The 24,823-nt window shown below is 44.4% G+C and overlaps 1 protein-coding gene across 1 annotated transcript in view; it reads right to left on the bottom strand.

Annotated features, from left to right (window-relative positions):
* Positions 1-24,823, bottom strand: part of PLXND1 (plexin D1) — a 216,653-nt gene that overhangs the window by 45,922 nt on the left and 145,908 nt on the right. The window contains exons 20-25 of the mRNA XM_054975821.1: positions 23,542-23,656; positions 20,684-20,791; positions 12,815-12,927; positions 10,995-11,102; positions 5,981-6,111; positions 4,409-4,607 (exon numbers count right to left, since the gene is read on the bottom strand). Of these exons, the coding sequence (XP_054831796.1) occupies positions 4,409-4,607; positions 5,981-6,111; positions 10,995-11,102; positions 12,815-12,927; positions 20,684-20,791; positions 23,542-23,656 (774 nt within the window). The remainder of the gene's footprint in view (positions 1-4,408; positions 4,608-5,980; positions 6,112-10,994; positions 11,103-12,814; positions 12,928-20,683; positions 20,792-23,541; positions 23,657-24,823) is intronic.

Genomic DNA, 24,823 nt, shown 5'->3' with positions numbered 1-24,823 from the left:
CATTGTTGACTCCTTTTGTAAACCATTCCGATTGTAAGTCCCATAAGATAAATCTCAGTTTTCCCAGAAATGATATCTTGCATAATGTCGACCTTTAGAAGAAATTAGGCAGTTGATTCTGTTTGTATCAGATTCCAGCTGAGTTTTCTAGTCCCCAAAGAGGTTTTCATTTTCTTATTGGGGAGGTCTACTATATGCAAAATCAGCAGATTTTAGCACCATAGTTTATAAGCCTGTGTATAAAAAAGGGGAGTAAAAACCTGTCCTCTGCCTTTTCCTTTCAAGGCTAACAATGTGTATCAGCAAGTCTGAGAATAACTTGATTATACTTACATTTGTGCTGCATTTCAAATGATGAATGTCTTCAGCCAAATGCTACAAATATTTTTCCCTCTAATGAACAGAATTTTAGCCAAACTCATGTTAATTTTTTGATCAATTCTGCCATTGATTGTCAACTGAACTTGTATTGTAAGCTTCTCCTCAGAAGATAAGCCATCAAAGAATTCTGTGTTTTAAATAAATTTTAAACTCTCTACACAGTGGAAGCAAAGTAACTACAAATTTACACAAATAATGAAAAAATCAGTAAATATCTGAATAAAGAAAGAAATGTAGAAGTACTGAACAAATGTAAAGGTCTTGCTCATGGGTTCTCTTTATAAAACATCTGAGGACCCATCATTCCCATAATTGGTGATCATTATGGTGGAAAGTGCCAAAGTTGTAGCTGACACATGGCTACTCCACAGGGTTTTCAAGGCAAGAGACGTTCAGAGGTGGTTTGCCATTGTCTGCCTCTGCATAGCAACCCTGGACTTCCTTTGGTGGTCTCCCATCCAAGCATTACTTAGGACCAACCCTGTTTTGTTTTCAAGATCTTATGAGATCAGGTTAGCTTGGGCCATCTAGTTCAGGGCAGTCACTGATCATATTCACACTATATTCAGTATTCCACAAACTATTTGCTAGTGGCCGCTGCATTTTTCATTCTAGCAAGTTGGAAGCAGTGACAGGGATACAGAAGAGCCCAGAGCAGGAGGCTAGCATCGTAATATCAATTCCCATCCCACTTCCTTCTATTCCAATAGCACTATAGGCTCTACCAATCACAATTGCCTATGATGGCAAAAGAGAACAAGTATATAAAGGGGGCGGGGGAGAAATAGGGAAATGAGGAGAGGAAAGCAAAAGGGGGAAGGAAATAGTTATGAAGGAAAGCATAAGAGAAGAGGGGGATTCTAGGTTAAACACACACACAGACACAGAAATATAAATAAATAATTCCTCACTCACAGCTTAGCTTTCTATCAGCTTAACCCACAACCACCACCATCACGCATTTTGCACTTACCACCCAGGTTTCTTTCCCATTCTTCTCCCCCCATATCTGGCTGAGTTGTTCTACTGTTCAGCCCCACTATGCAAGTGCCTGGCCAGCAATGGACCCTCAGGAGATGCTTCAGCTCTTTGAGTGAGGCAAGACAAGTCAGCCAAAGTAGCAGAAGCACTACACAGGAGAGAAGGGCCTGCAGTGTCTGAAGAGGGTCAGCATGGCCTGGTTTCTGACTGTGTGTACTTCCACCTGGCATTGCCACGGCCTCTCCTGTCTTTCTTGTCATCCCTCCTCTACTTACCAGTCAGCCAATCAGCCAGTCAGTCACTTCCTCCCCTTAATCCTTTTCAGAAGCCTCAACAATAGCCATGATTTTCTGTATCATTTTGCCACTCATCAGGTATACACACATATGGGCACCAACAACAAGCCTTTCCAACCTATCTTTTCTGCTAAAATCTCCTTTTCTGTTCTTCACTGATTTATCCTGGAGAATATATAAAAGGGGAGTCTGGCTGAAGTGAAGGGACTGGGGGTTGGCAGGGAGGGTCCCTACCTATGGACAGTCCAATCAGGCTTGATGGAAGGGGAGGAAGACTGGTCCCATCTCTCCTGCCAGTGTTAGCTGTGCATCTGGCTACTCCCTCAACGTAGGGGCTTATTTACAGTTCAGGCTTTGTTCTGCTCCCTCCTGCACTGACTCTCTGTGAGGTCCAGCTCCATGGTGTGAATCCAAGCATCTGTAGACTTTATAGAGTGAGACTTTGCCACTTCTCCCTCTTGCTGCAGCCCATTGAGCCCTGTGAATTTTATTTCTGGTACACAGTGGGCCTTCAAGACCAATACAGGGCAAAATGGGGCGGGGGGGGGGAGGTTATCCAGTGGGTGGGAAGAATTGGTGGAAATTGCCACCTTTTCTTCAGCAAACAAAAATGCCATTCCGTTGGAGGGACTGTGTGGTTGGCTACTTTGGCCAGACTCATTAATTCAAAAGAGACAGTTCTCTAATGAAATACAAAGAACACAGGAGATGGTCTAAAGAGTGATTGACTTGTGGAACTCACAGATTGCTTTAGAAGAGGATTAGACAAATTTATTTAGAATTGAGGTTGACCCTGTTATATGTGACGTTTGGTTTCCTTTCCGAGTAGAATGAAATGTTCCCCCACCATTTTGCTCTGCCAATTACAAAAGCTGCAAAACCAAACTACTCACAGGCATGCTTAGGGGAATTCCTAAGATAGGCACAAAAATAATGACTTTGAAGTTTAAAAACAACCACCCCACAAAGCAGGCCAATAAGGATAAAGCATGTTCACTGAACTTGGAATGTTGAGACCAGTTAAGAGCAAATTAAGTGGGAGGAGAACACAGACGGGATGTCAAACTGATGTAGGCAAGATCCTAACAATGCATTGTATCCTGGAGAGGCAGATTTGCTTTGGAGAGTAGAATTATCCATCCTTTAATCCCACTGTTCCGTGATTCCTACTCCAACTTGTATCGTATTTTTAAACTTGCTAAGCTATATTTAAAGAAAAATAATAATTCAGGCTTAATTTTCAAAAGCAAACTCCAAACCTCAAGCACCTTTTCCTAGCCAAGATTTGCCAATTCAAAATCCCAGGCATACCCATGCAGACAGTATCTGTAGCTGCAGCCAATTACAAAATTTGCATAAACAGGTGCAGTCTTTGTGTTCAAGTTTGGGTTTCTTAATTAGTTAGGCTATGGAAATTTCAGTCTATCAATTTTCTAGGAGCAGACAAAAGCCCCTTAGAAAGAAAGAGGGCCAAGACTAACAATAGTAGTAAAAACAGTATTGTGAAACTTAAGCAATTCTGAACAAACCCTGAAAACTGAAACACAGAAATTTTACAACGGGTGTCAACAGGAATTACTGATTTTATAAAAAAATAAAATCCATCCATTGTAGATTAAGATCCAGCAAGTGTTGTAAATAGGATGCCAAGCACAGCCAATTACTTGTGTTCTAATATTACATTAGAACCACATTATTATGGTAGTGATGATGCCTTGCTAAATGTAGAGAAATTATGGCTGCAAATCTAAATCAATGGGACATTTCTGTGTAGATATGATCAGAATCCGACTGCATCTCTTTCAATAAAAAGAGTCTGTAAAATCTTCACTTTTCACGGACACCCAATTAAAAGCACTATTGGTTTGAAACTGTCAGCAATTGATCCTGTAACAGTGTTTATTGTTTTAGTACTCTGAAATCCATTGCTTAGTCAGAAGTTTTACTGGGTGGCCTTGGGCAGCTCACTACTCATCAGTTTAATTTGTCTCACAATGTTGCTATGAGGATAAAATGAGATAAGGGTAAGGCTCCCCACCCCCCACCCCCATCCTCCTGCCTTCCAATCATTCCTTAAAAGCTCTTGGACAGAGCAGGAAAGAAAACTCAATATTTTGAATAGAGGACAGGCAATTGTCAGGGCTGTGTAGAACTCGCCAAACAATAAAAATAATAAAATAACTGGGTCATGGCTCAGTGGCAGAAAGCATGATTTGCATGCAGGATGGCCCCTCTAGATAAAACATCAGGTGTTGTGAAAGATCTTTCTCCTCTACCTGAGACCATGGAGAGTAGCAACAAAACTGAGCTAGATGGATTCATGGTCTGTACAAGGGGAAGTTTCACAGGTTCATAAAACCCCCTGGCCCAAATCTAAACACAAGCAACCTGCTTGACAAACTTTCATTTAACAAATCTATCCTTAATGCTTCTGCTTTGAAGTACCATAAAAAGATGACAGAATAACCTGTTCCAAAATTAAGCCAATAAAGCTTGAGGTAAAATCTCATCTCCCGAGACAAACAACTTTCAAAATACCAGATTATGCTAAGAGAAACTTCTCATCTATTTGTTTTGTTTTCAGAGAAATTTTAAAAAAATTTCTGACTCGTCTTGCATTGTTCAAGAATCACCAGAGGGTTGTTTGGTTATGAAAATTAATGTCTGAGCTGCTGGCTGTCCCACCTCCCCGACATGAACCATTAGTATGCCTGCCTTATCCAGAAAGGCTATGATTTTTGTTCTCTTACTCTGAGAAAACTGTACATGCAGATGGACATCCAGTTGGTCAGCATCTTTTCAACCACAGACTCTGTTCTCCTCAGCATAAGTTTGGGATTCTTCGAGGCAGAAGCATCTATGAGATCCACCAAGAGGTCCTTCATGATGCTAGTGTAGTACTCCAGTTTCCCATGCAATGCAATGGTAAGCAAGGAGGCCAGGTTACATCTGGAGGAAAAGTTAGCAAATGATTTTGAGATTGATAGCACAAGATGAAATTCATCAATCAACATTAACAGAAATTAAAACCATGGTAACATTCCAGATTGTTTTCACAAAGCCTCACAAAAACGTTGAAGTTTCAAACCATTTGTCTCACAGCTGTGCATAATCACATTGTATTATGCCACCCTTAGATGGAAATGGATGCCAATGGTTAGAAGGAGAAAAAAACTATTCTGGCACTCTGTATGATAATAGAGAAGGGTTAACACCTGCAAGTTGGGAAATGGCGCAGTTCTTTTTTTTTTAAAGAAATAAAACAACAGTATGAAGGCTTGATGTTCTAGGGAACGTAGTTTGCTCTCCTTTGATATGCTAAGCCAATAGTTCAGATCTTTTCGACATTAACCAATATGCACACCCAGACAACTATCCCAGTTTTTCCCCTTTCTCTGCCCTTTCGTCATCGACTCTCATCACCATTTTTTGAACAAAGCAATTCTTACAACAGAATTAGGTAAACATTATCTCTGTTTTGCTGAGAGCTAGCCAATACTTCAATATTTCTTCCATTTACACTTCTTACATGCTTTGGATAACGCCATGTGGATTACAGTGTGATATGCTGGAAACTCTGGAGGTGTAAATGGCTGCTGACGGGGCCTTAATTTCTGCACTTACATTGCAGTGCACAGAGGATGCAAGAGCAGTGAAGATAAAATTATTTTTACCATTATTTCTGCATTGCAAAGGAGTGGAGGCAATTTTATTCTCCAAGGAAATAAAAAAACATATTCCCCCCCTCCAGTTCAAGGACTGTCAGTATGCAAAGGGGAAATCCCATACCATCTCCTAATGGAGATGAGGCATAGCTTGCTTCTACAGAGCAGACATCATGGAAAATATACAGGACATGAGGTGTAAAAACATAGTTTCCATATTTTTTTAAGGTACCAGAGAATTTTTGTTTATATCTATACTAAATTTCAGCTTTATGTGCGCTACATAAGTAAGTACTTCAACAATTTTGATACTGTTACCAGTGAGCCATAATTGGCTTTATATATCTATGAATATTTACTTTGTGCATCAAGTCCTGAGCCGGTGGTCAGGAGCTCAATAAGTATTGTCTGAACAGGAGCTGCTGTTGGTTAATTTTTAAACATCTGGAAGCATTCATTTCTTGATAAATACAGATATCTGGTTCAGAGACACAAAGAACAAAATAAAAACTCTGTATTTATCAAGGGTGATGTGCTCTCCAATGCCAAAAAAAGGAGGCATGATGTATTCAGGGGTGTTGAGCAGAAAAAAGGTTTAGACAACTAAACTGATCCTGTATCATCTGAAGTTACTGTAAAATCTCAAGAATGTCTTACCTGTCTCTAACAGCAAAATCTTTCTGTTGCTCAAGAGCATGGACGAACACAATGAGAAAGTGCTTGTTATTGAGTAAGGTGGAGAACAATGCAATTCCTTCTTCCATATTGGGTCTGCAGTTCTCAGGAATCTGCAATAAAACCAGCAATTTGGATGAGAATGAAACATTGGACTTACTGTTAGGGGTTTTTTTTCAGCAGTGGAACGGGAGGCATCCAGAAGTGGGTTACGGCCCCTACTAGCTCCACAGGCAAGGCTATGCAAATTGCTTTTGTGTTGCTTCAGCATCTGGCTAGAAGTTGAGCCCTAGTTCATGCTTGCCAAGCTCTGAGTCAAGAGGAATTCCTTAGCTCTTTTGCAGAAGCCTCAAGTTGTACCTTTCCTCTCCCAGATAATTCTTCCAGTCTCTTGGGAGGGAAGGGATACCTTCCATTCTGCTGATGAGAAATCTTTCGTGGTAAGCCCAATGTTTCATTCTCCATCAGTGGTGGAAGGTATCCAGAAGTGGGACGTTGAAAAGCTGAGTCATCCCGGGTGGGTAGTTTATAGGCTATGGGATGAATTACTGTGGCACCACCTGCTGTAGGCTGCACCTATAGACTTGCAGATGTTCAATTTACAGTGTCTGACAAAGGTAGAGGCTGATGTCCAGCATGCCGCTCTACAGATTTCTGCAATCAGAGCACCAGTAGACAGAGCGATTGAGGTGGCTGCTGCCCTAGTGGAGTGTGCTGTGATTCCTTTGGGGGCTGGTAGGCGTTGAACCTCGTATGCTAAGAAAATGCAGGCCTTAATCCATCTGATGATGGTGTTCTTGAATACCTTGGACCCCCATGGAAGATAGGTTGAAGGATACAAACAATAATTCAGTGGTTCTGAAGGACCCCATGCAGCTTATGTAAGACTTTAGTGCTTTCCTTATGTCCAGCTTGTGCCATTCTTTCTCCTTCGAGTGAATGGGCCGTGGGCAGAAGGATGGTAGATGAATGTTCTGGTCCTGATGGAAGGCAAAATTTACTTTTGGTCCAAAGGAGAGGTCTGTCCTAAGGATTACAGCATTATTGTGAAAGGAGCACACCCTTACCTTATGGAGAGGGCAGAGAGCTCCAAGACATGTCTCGCAGATGTAATGGCCATCAGGAAGGCCACCATGAAGGATAAAACCCTAAGTGGCACTGACCAGATTGGTTCAGTGGTTAGGTTAAGGTCTCTGGAACCTTGTGTAGATCCCAAGAGGGAAACCAATGTCTTATGCGGCGGTTAGAACAGCCACTCCTCATGCAATGAGAGCAGCACCCTGTTTTCTCTGGTGATGACTTCCAGTCTCAGCATGTTGGGATGTAGACCCTAGAGAAGGTCTTCATGGAGAAATTGTCACACGTCTCTGATCCCATATGTGTAAGGCATAACCTTTTTTCTGCTGCGTCACTTGTTGAATGCCTCTCATGTTGCCTCATAAGCTCTTCTGGTGGAGAGTTTTCTGGATGCAAGTATGACAGTTATAACCTCTGAGGGGTATCTATGCTGCTCTAGGGTATGCTTTGCAACCTCCATATGGACAGCTGGAGCCAGGCTGGATCTGGATGTAGGAGAGGGCCCTGCATGAGAATGTCATGGGCTGCAGGGATGATATAGGGAGGTCTGACCACCACTGGGACCAGTTCTGAGAACCACAGTTGTCTTGGCCAGTATGGGGCAATTAAGATTACTTACACCTTCTTCTTGAGAACCTTGTTTAGCGCTCTTGTTATTAGAGGTATGGTTGGAACATATATAGGAGCCCCTGAAGCCAGGTGGCCGTAAGTGCATCCTGTCCCTCTCCCCTAAACCTGGTCTGGAATCTGGTAACTTTGTGATTGGCAAGGGAGACAAAGAGATGCAGGATCAGAGTGCCCAGAGATGTGGTCACTGCTTGGAACATTCCGGGGGGTTTAGTGCCTACTCGCCAGGATCAATGTCTTGGTGGCTGAACCATTCTGCTTTTAGGTTGTGGGTCTTTTGGAGGTGTTGGGCTTAAAGAGAGGTTGTCTGGATCTCCACCCAATGAAGGAGACAGGCTTCTTTTTAAAGAGAGTGGGATTCAGTCCTTCCCTGTTGGTTGATATGGGCCTTGGCTGTGGTGTTGTATTAGTAGGTGAGTGCCCTCTGTCTGAGGTTGAAATGCTAGTAGTGCCATCTGGATGGCTCTGAGTTTATGCTGTGGCAGGATTTGGAGTGGTTGCACTAACCCTGAGCCAGTAGCTGTTGGCAGTGGACTCTCCAGCCCTGTGGTTATTTGCACACAGGGAGGTTCAGGGGAGGGAATTCCCTTTGTGAGGTTTTCCCTTTTTGTCCTCCAGATTGAGGAGGTACACACCTTTCTTGGAAGGGGAATTAGCTTGAGGCTGCAGTGCAAAATGCTGTTCTTGTAAGGAATGAGGAGCCACTGTGGAAGGCGAGAGTGGAACCTGGCCCATGGAACAATGCTGATGCAGGAGATCATGAGGCTCACCACACATGCTAGGATCATGGGACGGCTGGGACTGCACATGGAAAGGGCAGGAGAGCTTGTTGGATGTTTGAGTTTTGCAGGAGGTTATATGGCCAAAGAACTGCTGCTCTAAGTGAAGACTGAAGCAGATGAGCTGCTTCTGATAGCTAGAGCTGAGGCTTTATTAAGGCTTATTCTCCCTGTTAGCAGGGTCCTGGAGGGCATTGTCTCCATACCTGGAGAGCGCAGACCCAGAGAGAAGAGTAGAACAAGGAGCATCCACCAGCAGAACGTAAAGAGTATTCATAACGGGAACTGGAAGAGAATAAAGGTTGTTGGCTACAGAAGGTAGGCTTTTGTCTCCTCTGGGTACAGCCTATTCACCCTCTCTTCTAAGGAGTCTGGGAAGGGCATGACAGATAGAGTCTGAGCAAGTTGGCAAAAACCCTTGAGTCCCCCTAGTTAGAGGCAGACTGTGAGATCTGAGGCAGTGTCTTAGTAGAGAATTTCAGCCCTGAAGTCACTATGGCTAGGAGGTAAGAAAAACCCTCCTGTTGAAAAAGCCTGGTGGAGGCTGGCACTGCACCGGAGGCCTCCTCCCCCTGATCACTCCCCTTCCTCTCTATCAGACTGCAGAGAGTTAGATTCTGAGTCCAAGTGGTTGGAATACAAATGACCAGAGGGGAAAGTGTGGAGCTTCTCATGGGCCTTGGAGAGGTGGGGGTCATGCTTTTTGTGCCTGGAGGAGCTCCTAGAGCTACTGCCCCAGGAACCGGGTTGGGAGTCTGGAGAATACGAGTTGGCATCATTGGAAGGGTGTCTGAGGCAGGCTGTAGAATTTTTTTCTGTGGCTTTTAGAGCCTTACGGGGAGGGAGATGAAGAGGACGACAAAGGACAGCGGCTGTTATGTCTGCATTTCCACCCCCCCTTTAGAAGCTCTTCCTGGATGTCTTTATTGGTAATCCAATAATGGAAATCCAGGGTGTAGGGACACCCAATCTTAAATCCTTGGTGGGGATGAAAAGAGGTATCTAGAACCCAGGGACTAGGGCTCTCCCCCTAGCCAGACGGGGAAGCAACACAAAAATACTTTGCATAACTGTGTCTGCAAAGCAAGTAGGTGGAGTAATCCACTTCTGGATACCTTTCACCACTGATGGAGAACAACAGGCCTCCTGGGTTTCTGTTACTTCCGTCTTAAGTGGTCCATACTGTTTTTAAACTCGTATACATCATATTAAGTGGCAGTCGGAAAAATGGTTAATTTATTTTAAGCACTAATGAGAATAGTTATTATTTATTTATTTAGGCATTTTCTCTATCACTTTTCCATCTGAATGGATTAATTGGTGGATAGAGATAACCCAACATTTTAAGAACAACTTTAAAATGAAAAAGGACAGATTTTAAAAAATATATAAGACTTCAGTGTACTCACAAACAAAAATATGCCAGAATTAACTTTGAGAATTTAGATAGTGTTCTCATAATAAACCTTCCCCAAGTCAAACCAACACCTTTTTAACAAAAGCCTGTTCCCTGAGACTTGGTACCAATCCACTGAGCAAAGTTTGACGGCTTCTTCCAGCCTAAGGAGCTTTCCACCAACTTAAATGGCTTTTCTACTGAAGGAAGAGCCACTTAAGTCAGCAAAACGTTTTCCAGCCTGAGGTAGGATAAATGCCAATGGCAACAGACTATCATTGATTAGCAGTCCTGACCCCAAGGTTGTGATCAGCCTTCTTACATGTCCAGGGTAAGGCCGATCTCAACCTTGCGGTCAGGTAGCAATTTCCCCCAGGCCAGTTTGGCTAGGGATCCTGTTGGAGTTTTTCCATCTTCTGGGCATGGAGTAAGAGTCACTGTGTGTGTGTGGGGGAGGGGTATTTGAGAATTTCCTGCATTTTGCAGGGGGTTTGACTAGATGACCCTAGATGTACCTTCTAACCCTGTGATTCTACAATTCTGTAATATCTGCAGCCTCTTTTTTAAAGGAAAGGAAACAGAAGTAGTACTACCACCTGGCCATTCCATCAGCTACCCACTCCCACCTGTCAATCACATCAAAACCTGGGCCAGATTATAGTTGTCAAGTGAGAGGAAAGCACAGTATGGGGTGGGGGGAGTTCACTGTACCTTCTAAGGAGTGCATCTTCTTAGGGAGAGCACTCTAGTCTCAATTCTCTTGTTGAGGATAATGGTTTTTGACATGATTGATAAAGCACTTGGACTTAAAATGCACAAACTACATACTAACTGCCTCCTTCAGCAAGAAGCCAAAGATTGAATGTAGACATGTTTATTCTACTGCCTTTCCCAGCAGTTTAATGTTTTCAATAGCTTTCTGCATGACATAAGGAACTTGAATCAGTTGCTTCTAGTGCCCTGGAGCTGAATTTCATCTTTCCCTTTCCATAATTACATGCAACATGTGTAGCCTCTTATGAATTTTGTCTTTAATCAATATAATAAAATAAAACATCAATCAGCACCTCAGTAGATATAATCATTAATAAATTGGATTTATGATCTTGTTACTCACTTTCCATTCGCCCAACAGTAATGGGTGAGTTTCTTGGATGTGAGATCCCATCTGAGAATTGAGGTGTTGGGAAGGCAAAATGTAACGCTCCTCATAAAGAGAAGAACACTGAAAAAATAAAAACAAACCCCAAAGCACATTTTGTTGTTTGGTAAAAAGGAGACAAGACTGAACTTTTCATACCTTCCCCATAACAACAATGCAGGATTGTTAGAGAATGACAAGGAGAGATGTCAATATAACTTGACATCACTTGTTATGAAGAAAAAACTTGGTATATTTTATGGAGCTTCTTAATGAACAAATGCAAGATCTAGGGTTGAGGGGTGGGGGGAGATGATTTGGGAGAAACAAGACATTCATAGAATGGAGGTTAATAACTATATGTTGATAGTAGATAGCCTTTAACTTGTGAGTTCCAAGTTCAACACAATGTGCCATTCATTTTTTCTATCATCATATTGTAGATTTTGCAATTCTTGGGTTTGGCTATTACAATATTGTATATATTTTATATTCATTTGTATATCTTTTGTAAATGTGCTCATGAACAACCATATTGTATGTTCATATAGGAGATATTATATAAAGTGCTTTGCTTAAGCTGTGATTAGCCTGCTTCCACAGTGATTTGCTCATATTACAATCATTACACTGTGTATCCTTTTTGTTTTTGTTACTGGAAAAGTCAGGCAAGTCACAGAATGTTGAAGTGCCATCCTAAGACCACCAGAAACCTTGCTCAGCCCGCTTTTGGTTTCCATCATACACTGCCTAAACATTTGAGAGTTCCCCCCAATAACTACTAGAAATCTGCTTTCTAAAAACAAAATCTAAGATTTGTATATCTTGTAGTGTGATATATCAGATTCAATGTATGTGCTGAGTATCTTCACTCTTGTTTTTAACCCTGAATTGTCTTGTCTGGAAAGATGCCTCAAATTGAAATGAATACTTTGCAAAAAAAAAAAAAAAAAAGGCACCCCTCTCCTTCTATCAATAACGCACAGCTGCTTCTGTGGAGGAATACTGCAATTAAATCAGCAAGATATTAAATGTAAGGCAGTCAGTGACAAGTTTTTAAAAAAAGAAAGTGGTGCATTTTGTGTCATGTTAATGACTGGATTCACGATGACAGACTGGAACTGGAGCTTCTCAGTGAAAAGACTTGCACCTGTGAAAAATATCCTGGGGTGCTGTAAGGGCAGTGAATGCTATTTATTTTTTCCAAGAAAGTTTCTTACAACAACTTCAAGCAAAGTTATAGTCATGTCTTTGTGATATATGGATCTGAAAACGGACATGGTTGAACAGGAAGTCCAGATGTGATTTGATTTAGCTGAAGTCTGAATGCAAAGCTGACCCCACTACCCGGGTTCCTGAAGCAAAATTCCAGTGCAAAACCAATCCTCTTCTGCCTGGAAAATTGAAGATTTAAGTGATGCTAACTGGTGTGGTGTATAAATCAACACAACTGGTGATAATCTTTGCTTGCTAAACATCTAAAAAATTAGATCTGATGTTGAGTAATGGCCCTGGTTTATACTAGTTTGGACTGGTGAGGCCCCATCAATGGTGACTCCTGAGTGTGAAGCCCTTTTTGCTAATGGAGCTACTCTCCAGACATGACCAAGGTATGTTTCTACTTACAAGATAAGGATCCAATGTGTTAAGAGGACCTGATTTTTCCAGACTTAAGTTTATCATCTATCATAATTACAGGGTAGTGGTATTGTACTGCACTAGCAATATTTAGTGAAAGAATCAATAATAATTAGAACTAGTATAAAGTAAAAAATCATACAATGCAAAAAACTCACTTTGGGAAAGAAAGTTCGGGTCACAAAATACTTGTACTCCAAGAAGGGGATTCCCTGGCTGCGGTTTAACTCCTTGGTCAGGTCTGTCATATCTGTCTGGAGCTCAGCAAAGCCTGGTTCATAGGAACCAAAAGAGAAGCAAATAGTCACTTTTATGTAATCGATTAACTCGTCTCTATTTTACCACAATGCTAAGAAATATCACAATAATATGTAGTGGCAATACCTAATTTTCAACAAACCCTGCATCCAAATGATCTCCAGTGAAGTTTTATGGATAGTTTTTATTCAGTTTATGTCCAATGGCTTGCTTTTAAAGTCTTGTTTTTATATTGCTACATGGTTTTAATTGTAAGCTGCCTCAAGCAGGACTCATAATGTCAGGTCCAGTATATATCTAAACTGTACTGACTCCATTTTCTAATGCTTCTAGTGTTTAAGTGCTTTCTCCCCAGGTGCACCAGTTCCCAGGCAGCATTCCCACCAGAGGAGATTATTGTGTCTAACACCGTTCCACCAAGCATTGGCCTTGAAGGAGAGCAGCTTCCCAGGACTGAAAGATGTTGTTTTGAGAACTGTGGGGGGAGGCTGTTCCAGATGGGTATTGTTACTCTGTATCCTATGCTTGCTCTTCATTGGTAACAATGATCATGTACCATCCTGAGTCTCCTATTCAGGACAGTGGACTATAATGGACCTTTTCTGCAATAAAACTTCTTTTGCCAGACACTGGACTTATTCTTGCTTCTAAAGGGAACCTTGCAGAGAGTGCCTTATCTAGCCACAGTCTGACATTTTGTTACCAATCATGCCTGAGTCGGGCCCAGCGGATTCCAAGGTAGTCCCGGACAGGGATCCTTTGTTTGATCCGTATGCGTCCCCCGACAGTCAAACAGTGCAACCTCAAGAATCGCAGGTGCCAGCCGGGGCTGGTGCTTCGACGCCTACACCGCCTCTCATCGACCTCAGCAGTGAGGGGACAAGGCCGAGGGCTACAGCTCTTCCCTTGCTCTCGCTACCCACCCCGTCGGAGTGGGGAGCCCGACCCCGAGAAACACGGGAGCGCCGGGCCGGAGGGCTACATCCAAGAGTTTCGATGGACGGGCGCCGAAGCCTAGAGACGGTCCCTGAGCTGGACAGCAGCCAACCGTGGCTGTTTTGGAACCGGACGACCGAACGGACGGACGGGAATACATCTCACCGCGGCGCCCTGAGTTGGGATTATTCGGAACTTGCCCCGTGGAAAGAGCCAACGGAAGTTCCTGAGCAAAGTTGGGTGCAAATACAAAGCCGTACCCATGCTGTAGACTCCGGCATCTCGGCCGTGACGGGCCTAGCCAAAGGAATTCTAGCAGCGAGATCGCGAGTCGATCAAGGCGATCCTCCGCCCTGGGGGCCGTTTTCCCCGGTGAGTACAACTGAGGGAGGTTCCGTGATGGGGCAACCGGATCCTAGCCGAATGCAACAGTTGGAAGCTAGGCTGATCGATATGGAGGAAAGTTTGGCTCATGCCATTCACCTAATCTCGTCAATGGGGGCAGGAGAGAGAATCTCGCCTGAAGAAATGGCGATACAAATTGCCACCCTTCAAAGTGTCATGTCCTATCCAGTGGAGGGCGACCCGCAGCAGCCGCTACCTTCGGGAGAGGAGGAAACCTACCCTGAAGAACCGGGAGAATCGCCCGCGGAACACCCTGGACTAAACGAAACTCCGCCGAGCGGGGATACTCCAGCTGAGGTGCCCGGAGAGACTCCAACGGAACCCCCTAAATTGGACGGGGATCCGTCTCCCGAGGAGACTCCAGCGGAGGAGCCAAGAGAAGGAGAGGGACCAACCCGTCCAACCGAGACGACAGTGATACACCCTCCCGCTTCTCCAACAACAGTTCGGCCGGGTCAGACGGAAGAACTCCCGGCCCCTTCTGAGGAGGAATTACCGCAACGACCGCTAGAAGTGGTTCCTATTCAGCAAACCTCGGGGGAAGTTCTACCGGCGCCACAAGACCAGCCTGTGCGTCCCAGAGACACGACGCCAAGAGGGGCAAGCCCGCACGGCCCACCACCCATTAAGCCTTCGCCGCTGCGGCCCCTTCCGCTTCGACCACAACTAACCCCACCGCTGCAGCCGATACGTTTGCCACTGGAGCAGCCCGTAAGACCACCTCCGAACCAACCGATGGGGCCTACACCACTACGACCCCACCAACCCACCCCTCAGCGGCCGATCATTACTCCGCCGCACCGGCCTCAACTGCAAACACCTCAACCGCTACGGCCAGCACCTCCTGCATTGCCACCAGCCAGACCGAGATTGCAGCCGCCTGCCCGACCCAGACTGCCGCCACCAGCCCAGCCGAGAGCACCACCACCAGCCCAGCCGAGAGCACCACCGCCAGCCCAGCCGAGGCCGCTACCCCCGGCTCAACCGGTGATGCCGCCGCCAGCGCAACCAGCACCGCTAGCACAACCGGGTCCCCCCATACCTCAAGTGCCATTGATGCTTCCGGCGGACTTCTACCCAGCACCGGCTCCAAGGCAAGACCTCCCAATGGGTTGGGTGAAACTGGAAGCCACTTTTGATGGGGATCCCTCCAAACTGGGCTTTTTTCTAGTGCAAGTTGTGCAATTCTTCAACCGGTGGGGACACCTCTTCGGCAGCGAGGCCAGCCAAATTGAACATCTCGGCTCCCGCTTACAAGGGAAAGCAGCGGACTGGTACGTAGGACTATATAATATCGGGGCCCCAGAACTCGATACTCTCCAGGGGTTGGTAGATGCTATTAGAGCACAATATGAAGACCCCTTAGAGGAAACCAGGGCCCGAACAGAATTGCAGGCCATTAAACAGGGCAGCATGTCAGCGAGAGACTATATCACGAAATTCCGACAATTGGCTGCCAAATGCCCTAGGTGTGAGGAGTCCACCAAAATCATCCTGTTCAAGCAAGGACTAAACCCGAGACTTTTGGACAGAGCTCTCATGCAGGACAATCCCCCTACCTTGTTGGGTTGGATCCAACTTGCATGCGAAGTTGAGAATCGCATTTTGGAAGTCCGTTTGGTTGAACAACAACAACAAACGGGACAAAGAAGACCCTTGACTTTGCAGAAGGGAGGACGGGGAGCTGGGTACGCCACCCGTGGAGCGAGAGATGCTAGATGGCAACAAGGGCTGTGTTTGCAATGCGGACAAGCCGGTCACTTTGCAGCACAATGCCCCTACCGGCCTGTGCAAAGACCTCCGCTTCAACTAAGGCGCCCAACCCTTGCTCCATTTCCTACTCTCCAACGCCCGATTCCCGCACCTCGAGCGAACAGAGGCCGCGGCGCTTCCCAAAGGCCCGCCTCAGAGAGGGGACTAGAAGCGGAAGAAGTTATGGAATACGACCCCGCTTCCCCAAACGCAGAAGTCAATCCAGAGAGCCCCCAGTCGGGAAACGAGATGGATCTGTCGTAAAAGGGCCCAAACGACAGATCCGCCCCAAGCCCGTTCCTGCACCGAACCGGCCACCTGGGTCCATTTTATTCATGCCCATGACTCTGATCAACCCAGAGAGAAAAATGCACATTCGGGTGCAAGCTCTAATCGACTCGGGCTGCTCAAGAGACATCATAGCCCCTGCTCTAGTTAATGGACTGGTTTTACCAACTCGGGATTTACAAAATCCAGTAATCTTTGAACAAATGGATGGTACCAACATGAATCCTGTTACAACTGAAACCATCCCGGTGATCACAGGCATGGGACAACATTGGGAGAAGAGGTCCTTTGTCATCAGCTCTACTGCCAAGTACCCGTTAATCCTAGGCAGCAAATGGCTATGTGATCACAACCCCTACATAGACTGGGCACAGGGATGCATTACCTTCAGTCACGCCAACTGTGAAAATCACCGTTGGAATCAAAACTGGGGCGAAGACCCTACTCAGAAAGAAAAGGCCCTCCTTACCCAAGAAGAAGTCAACCAAATACCCGAACCTTACTGGCCTTTTCTAAACGCTTTCTCGGAGGAGGAAGCGGACACTCTACCCCCGCATCGACGAACGGACTGTGCGGTGGAAATTTTACCAGGAGCCTCGCTACCCAAAGGGAGACTCTACCCCATGAGTCTCCATGAACGCGAAGAGCTCCGGAAATTCATCGACACCAACCTTCAACGTGGGTTCATCCGCCCAGCCTCTAGCCCCCACGCCGCTCCGGTCCTCTTCGTAAAAAAGAAGGATGGGGGACTCAGACTCTGCACGGATTTCCGAGGACTGAACGCAGTGTCCACCAACAACGCCTATCCTCTACCGCTCATCCGAGACCTTCTCAACGTCGTGGCCCAAGGTAAGATCTTTACGAAATTAGATCTAAAAGATGCCTACTTCCACGTTCGTATCAAGGCAGGGGATGAGTGGAAAACCGCGTTTAATACGCCCCTCGGACAATATGAATACTTAGTTATGCCCTTTGGATTGACGGGAGCCCCGTCTGTATTCATGTCCATGATAAACGAAGTTCTACACGAATTTCTGTACAAAGGGGTGGTGGTGTACCTTGATGATGTTTTAATTTATTCGGACACCGAGGAAGAACATGTTCAAATGGTACAAAAGGTCCTAGCCACCTTGATGAGGAATAAACTGCCCATCAAATTGTCCAAATGTGAATTCCATAAAACAGAACTCACTTACCTTGGGTATTGTATCTCCCAAGAGGGTCTGAAAATGGATCCAGCCAAAATACAGGCGATACAAGATTGGCAAACGCCCACCACCCGCAAAGAACTGCAATCCTTCCTGGGTTTTGCCAACTTTTATAGAGACTTCATAGCAAATTTCGCCCAAATCACGCTCCCCTTAACAGAACTGCTGAAAACCAAAGATAAAGGGGACCAAGCTAAGAAACCCTCTTCCAAATTACAATGGACCCCCGATTGCCAAACGGCTTTCGACTGCCTAAAAGAACAATTTGTAACAGAACCCATCCTCTCCCACCCCAACGAACAATCCCCCTTCATAGTACAGGTCGACGCCAGCGATACGGCGATAGGGGGGGTTTTGCTACAGAAGGGGGAGGATGGGAAATTGCGTCCTTGTGCGTTCTTGTCTAGAAAATTTTCTGCAGCGGAAAGGAATTGGAATGTGTGGGAGAAGGAGGCCTTTGCAGTAAAAGCAGCTCTTACTAACTGGAGACATTGGCTGGAGGGGGCACGATACCCTTTTGAGGTCTGGACAGACCATAAAAATTTGGAGGCCCTCCGGAGCCCACGCAGACTGAACGCCAAGCAATTGCGGTGGGCGGAATTCTTTTCGAAATTCAACTTCACTCTAAATTATCTCCCGGGCAAAACTAACTTTCTGGCGGACGCCCTATCGCGCATGCCCCAACATAAGAGCAAACGGGCGGAGACGGTCGACACGGTCTTCTCGCCTAAGCAACTTGGGGGCGTGGTAACTACTCGCAGCCGCGCCAAACAGCCCCTCCCAGCCAACCAGGAATGGAAATCGAAACTTAAAGCTGAAATAGAGAAGGAGGGGGATAGAGCTCCGCGGAGCAAACTGACCCAATCCCCACAAGGGGATTGGTTGGCCGGGGGCAAGTTGTATGTCCCGGACAGCCTCCGACTGGATATTTTGCAGCGCTGTCATGATGCTCCCACTGCTGGACATTATGGGTATCTAAAAACTTTGCATCTCGTCCAAAGACAATTCTGGTGGCCGGGCATGCGCAAAGACATTTCCCAATACGTTAGTTCCTGTCCTGTTTGCCTCAGCGCCAAAACCAGGAAAGGGAAGCCTCCGGGTCTCCTGCAACCATTGGAAACACCAAACAGACCCTGGGAAGTAATATCCATGGATTTTATTACTGATCTACCTATCTCAAAAGGACATAATTGTATTTTAGTGGTGGTAGATCTGTTCTCTAAACAAGCACATTTTATCCCCTGTACTGCTATACCCTCCGCGCGAAAGCTAGCGGATCTGTTTTTAAAACACATCGTGAAATTACATTCTTTTCCGTCCAAGGTGATTTCGGATCGCGGCGGACAGTTCGTTGCCAACTTCTGGCGGGAGCTTTTGAAAATGTTGAATATTGAACAAGGCATCAGTTCAAGCCACCACCCACAAACCGACGGACAATCCGAAAAGACTAACCAAATTTTAGAACAATTTCTTCGTTGCTACATTAATTTTCAACAAGATAATTGGGTGGACCTTCTCCCCCTAGCCGAATTCTCCTATAACAACAGTGTACACGCTTCAACGGGAGAGGCTCCATTCAAAATCGTGTACGGGACTCACTTCGATCCCTTCCCGTTAGACGCACCCCCTCTCCATTCCTCTAAACTGCCAGATGTATCTTCATGGTGGGGGGAGGCGGCGCAGCAATGGACTCTTATTAAGAAACACCTTGAAAAAGCCAAACTGGATTACAAAAAATACGCAGATCGCCATCGTGTGGCCGAATGGGAATTACAACCTGGAGATCATGTGTATATTTCCACAAAGAACCTAAAGCTAGCTCAAACCAGCCGCAAACTCGCTCTAAAATTCCTGGGACCTTTTCCTGTGCGCAAAATAATAAATAAGGTGACTGTTGCTGTAACTTTGCCTAAAAACCTGCGCCATGTGCATGATACGTTCCACGTCAGCCTTCTAAAAAGAGCTCCCACCGACAACAAATGGCACATCAAAGCTCCACCCATTCCCACTTTGATTGATGACCAAATACACTATGAGGTACAACAAATTTTAGACTCTAAGCTCAAGCGAAACCAGCTTTTTTACCTCATTCGCTGGAAGGACTTTGATTCTGGTTACGATGAATGGGTGAACTCTGCACATGTTCATGCTCCTAGATTAACCAAAGCTTTTCATACTCGCTATCCATATAAGCCTGGGGGGGGATCTATTTTAAGGGGGGCAGAATGTCAGGTCCAGTATATATCTAAACTGTACTGACTCCATTTTCTAATGCTTCTAGTGTTTAAGTGCTTTCTTCCCAGGTGCACCAGTTCCCAGGCAGCATTCCCACCAGAGGAGATTATTGTGTCTAACACCGTTCCACCAAGCATTGGCCTTGAAGGAGAGCAGCTTCCCAGGACTGAAAGATGTTGTTTTGAGAACTGTGGGGGGAGGCTGTTCCAGATGGGTATTGTTACTCTGTATCCTATGCTTGCTCTTCATTGGTAACAATGATCATGTACCATCCTGAGTCTCCTATTCAGGACAGTGGACTATAATGGACCTTTTCTGCAATAAAACTTCTTTTGCCAGACACTGGACTTATTCTTGCTTCTAAAGGGAACCTTGCAGAGAGTGCCTTATCTAGCCACAGTCTGACACATAAGAGGCAGCACAGAAATATCCTAAACAGACAGACAGAGACAGACAATAGAACTCCAGCATCATGTCATACGGCTCAAGAAGACTCCCCACATCTAAACCTGGAATTCGCATTTATTGCTTTATAATTTTTAAAGCTAACAGCCTGGAAGCTTGCAATTTCCCCAAATACATGGAATTAATTATTGTTACAGAAACATTATTTGAACTTTTTGAGTCCTACTCGCTAGGCTGTGGCTTGTCTAATTCATCACTACACAAACCACCAAAAATAAACAATAGCACAGGAATTTTAGTCACAGTATAAGCATGCAGCTTCACTTTTGTTAACAATAATATTATTTTGCAATACCAAAGCTAGCTGATCTCAATCATAGGATTCAGGACTCAGTATGTTTATGCCTGTTAACATTCTGTGGCGATTACTGTAAGGGGTACCTTAGTATTGCAAAACTGCTCTCAGAATGTACAGAGAACAAATTTCTCTGTTGTTCTTGTTCACTGATTCCTTCACTCTCCTAAATTACAAATAATTACCTTTGCGGATTTCTTCCCGGATCTGAGACTCCATCTCTTCCATCTGCAGCAGAGTTTTCTGCCAATAACGCTCTGCCCTGCGGCTCTTGGTGCAAAACACAAAAAGGGCTAGAGAAATGAAAGGAAAAATGGCCCAGAGTCAAGAGCCGAAATGATAAGAAGTGGTGATAGCAATCTTTCTGTACATTCTTATTAAGAAAGTCCTTGTTTTAATACGATTTTGCTTAACACATAATGCAACCCCACTCAGCAGTGACAACTGATCGTCAATAAACATGAGCCAACTATAACTAAAAACAATACAGCAAGAAAGAATTATGACTAGGGCTGTGCTATTTGGGTTTCACTTTGGGTAAAGTTACCCGAAGCGGATTCGATTTGGTAAGCCTCAGCATTCCCGAAGTGGGGCCAGCATGCTGGCCCCGCTTAGGGAATGCTGAAGCTAAGCTTACCAAAGCGATTCGGGTTGCTTTGGTAAGCTTTGGGGTTTGTTTAAAGGGCCCTGCCGCTGCTTGCAAGCAGCGGCAGGGCCCTTTAAATATCAACCCCCCCACCTACCTTGCGGTGGCTCCAGGCTGGCTCCTCTGCAGCCGCCGCCACACCGCCCAAGTCTGCGGGGTGGTGGGGAAGGATGGAGCCGCCTCCTCTGGCCCTTCCTGCCCCTCAAATGGCCACGGCGTGCCAGCGCCGCAGTGGCCATTTGAGGGGCAGGAAGGGCCAGAGGAGGCAGAGAAAGCCCTTCTTGCCCCTCAAATGGGCGCCACAGAGCTGGCGTACCACAGCCATTTGAGGGGCAGGAAGGGCTGGAAGAGGCAGCTCTGGCCTTCCCCACCACCCCGCAGGCTCGGGCGGCGGTGCGGCGGTAGAGGAGCCGGCTGGCTCCAGGCTGTGCTGCTGCCACCCAGCTAATAACCCTCCCGCCGCCAGGTAAGTGGGTGGGGGGTGGAGGGGTCTCCCCAGGGGGCTGGGGAGTAGAGGGATTGCCCCAGGGAGGGTGGTGTGGAGTTCCCCCCTTGCTTCTGTATGCTTCGAATCTTCATGGAGCATACCGAAGCGATTCCCGAAACCCAAATCGGTTTCCCGCTTCGGGAATACCAAATCTCCCCACCCATGCACAGCCCTAATTATGACTTAGCGCTTTGGATCAAGGAATGCTTCTCCAGGCTGAGAATAGTAGTTATGCTCGCTATAAAAGTAGATACCACTGTGACACCTTGAGAGCCCACATCTCAGTTTGATTCAAGTAGGAGCACCTTAAAGACCAACAAAATTTTCAGGCTACAATCTTTTGAAAGTCAAAGCTCCCTTCATCAAATTGAAAGTAACTGATGAAGGGAGCTTTGACTCTTGAACCCTTGTATCATGAAAAGCTTGTTGGTTTTTAAGGTGTTACTGGTTTTGAATCTTGCTGTTCTATTGCAGATCAACACGGCTACCAACCTGAAACTTATCACAGTTTTGATGTAAGATGATCAAATCTGTGTTGGGAATACTGCTGCCTGTGGGGTGGCTGGGTTATCTTCCAAACATAAACTGGAAAAATAACTGCTGTGTGAGTAAATCATGGAGTCAACCACACAATACACTTCCCCATGTCGTCTTCATTTCATTCTCAAATTGGGAATTCTTTTTCATCCAAGAGCACACATTTAAAGAAGTGCGAATTTATAAAGTGCACATATTACACTGTGAAATTTCTACATAGTCAAAGACAGAATGGAATTGTGCACAGATGTAAAATGCCCTCAGAACTCAATCTAAGCCATTTCTGGCAATATATTAATGTTTTCCTCAGCTAAAATAAATCTGTTATTCTGATTAGACTCACTATGATGTGGTCACAGCATTGCAGTAAAACCTGACAGAATTTACCATCACATGATAATTTACAGAAGAGACTGTAAAAGAATATAAAGTAAGCAGTGGAAACAGGAATCAGAAACTGATTTTGATTAGCAGAAATTTATCTGGTGAAAGGGCAATAAACAAAACATATTAAATTATATTTACTTAGCCCTGTAAAATCAATGCATGGCTGGTTAAGCAGGTGTTGATTATCTATAATTAAATTAATACAGCTGGAAACAATGAGCATACAATAACCCTTATATTAAATTTAGGCTTGGGTATTATATATATGGAAAGACTTAATGCAGATCAATAAGTCCATTTAAAGAGTTTTAACACCCAAGTAATCTGTGTATCATGAGCGTTCCTATGTCTCCAGAATTGGGTTTTGTACGATCAATAAGCCATAAACAACAATGTCTATTAAATATAAATTAAATCAAGTGATGGCAGGGAGCCACCACGGCTCATTAAGCAGCAAAGACCTATTAGAAATTTAGAATCTGTAGTACTAGCAATGGCTCAGTGGCTAACAACGAAGTTTTAGCCAGGAAGCAGCAGAAAGCAGCTGGTAGATGGGTTTACAAGAACATGAAGGAGAAGAGATCAGGTGGATTTCTTGATTAAAGTAGTTAATACCCCACCTTTCCTCTTGGCTCAAGGTGGATGAAAAGGACTTCCAGTCTTCAGAGTTTCATGGAGCAGAATAATGAGAAATACCATTTCAATATTTTGCTCAGGGCATCAACATGCTTAAGTGTGGCTCTGTTTCATTCTTCAATGATGTTTAAATGCATGCATATCTATGTATTTCTTCATCTACTGCTATAATAAAGGTGGGTCAATGTATTGATCTTAGATTAGCTATTAAATCATCTAAAGCTTGAAACAGTCACTTCTAGGGTTAAACTTATACAAAAGACAATTGTATTAATGAACCTTTGAAATGACTTTGTTTTGAAAATGCAGGGTTAGATGAAACTATCACTGAGTCAAGCACTGCCCCTTACCTACTATAGAGAGCAGCAATAAGATACTGCAGATGACTATGGAAACTGTAATAGCTGTCTCACTTCCTCCAAGATGCACCATAGCAATAGTTTGAATGAATTTCCCAACTTGGATCTAAGAAAGAACAGGAAGGAATCATCACTAAGTTGTTTAATGAGAAGCTAGAAGCAATATAGAAATCAGGTTATAAGGGAGGGCTGCTCTGCACAGACAAATGTGCTTAACAAATTACACAGTTGCTTGCTCTGCAACATTGAATGAATCACAATGCTGCAGTTTAATAGCAGGACTTGTTTTGATTAGTATTGGCAGGGCTGCTGCTAGTTGTCTGTCACTTTCTCTGTCTATACAGCAAAGGACTATGTAGTTCTCACACCCAGTGGAATAAAGTGGGTGCTCCTCCACTGAAGTTCCTGAGGCCAATGATTCTGAAAGATTAGAATTCAAATTCCTGCTCAACAAGAATTTTGGATAACCTGCTCAATTTCTGCCTGGCTTGTGTTAATTTTAAAAGACACAGGTATTTTTTTTTGAAAGGCACACCATGCCATGAATGAAAGTATAATGTTAGAATTGCAGTAACACATCTGTTTCATAAGCTCCAGATCTGAACATCTCTCCAAGGCAGAAGAAGCATGTACTATGATTTTGATATCACGCTTCCTTAAATCGTCAGATGTGGTTGTTACTCCCTAGAATAAACATGAATCTTTTAAACAAAATACGAGAAGCAGTCCTCAGTCTCTGTTACTTAAGTTACTGTAGCAATTATTTATTAACAGCCTACTTTCTCAAGAACAGTCTCTGTAATGTAACAAAATGTATTTAATCATAATCATGTGGCATAATTAATATTTTCCCAGTTTGTCAGACATTTTATTTAGAAGAGAAAAAGAAAATACACACTCATCTTAATTATGACTAACATAAAATATTGGTCTATTAAACAGAAAAGAACTGAAAAACACTTTGTATATCAGAAATACCTGATAAAACATGGCTATGAGCACAATCAAACTAACACTTACCAAGCAGAAATGGGACCAGAATACTTACTGGTTCCAACTGACCTATATACATATCAATGGACATGACAATTCCCCTTCTATACAACATATGAATTACAGCATTTCCTGTGTCTCAAGGTCAAGATATATCATCATATACTATCAATGACCATCATATATACCATCAATGACTTGAATAATAGTGACAAGTGCACGATATGGGATTTTTTTTCAAATATCTCTTTTCATTCCCCTTTATAAATTCCTCAAATAA

The sequence above is a fragment of the Eublepharis macularius genome, chromosome 4, assembly GCF_028583425.1.
Source record: "Eublepharis macularius isolate TG4126 chromosome 4, MPM_Emac_v1.0, whole genome shotgun sequence".
NCBI classification, from domain to species: Eukaryota; Metazoa; Chordata; class Lepidosauria; order Squamata; family Eublepharidae; genus Eublepharis; species Eublepharis macularius.
Note: the sequence above shows the minus strand (reverse complement) of the source record. Positions and strands in the feature narration are given on the sequence as shown.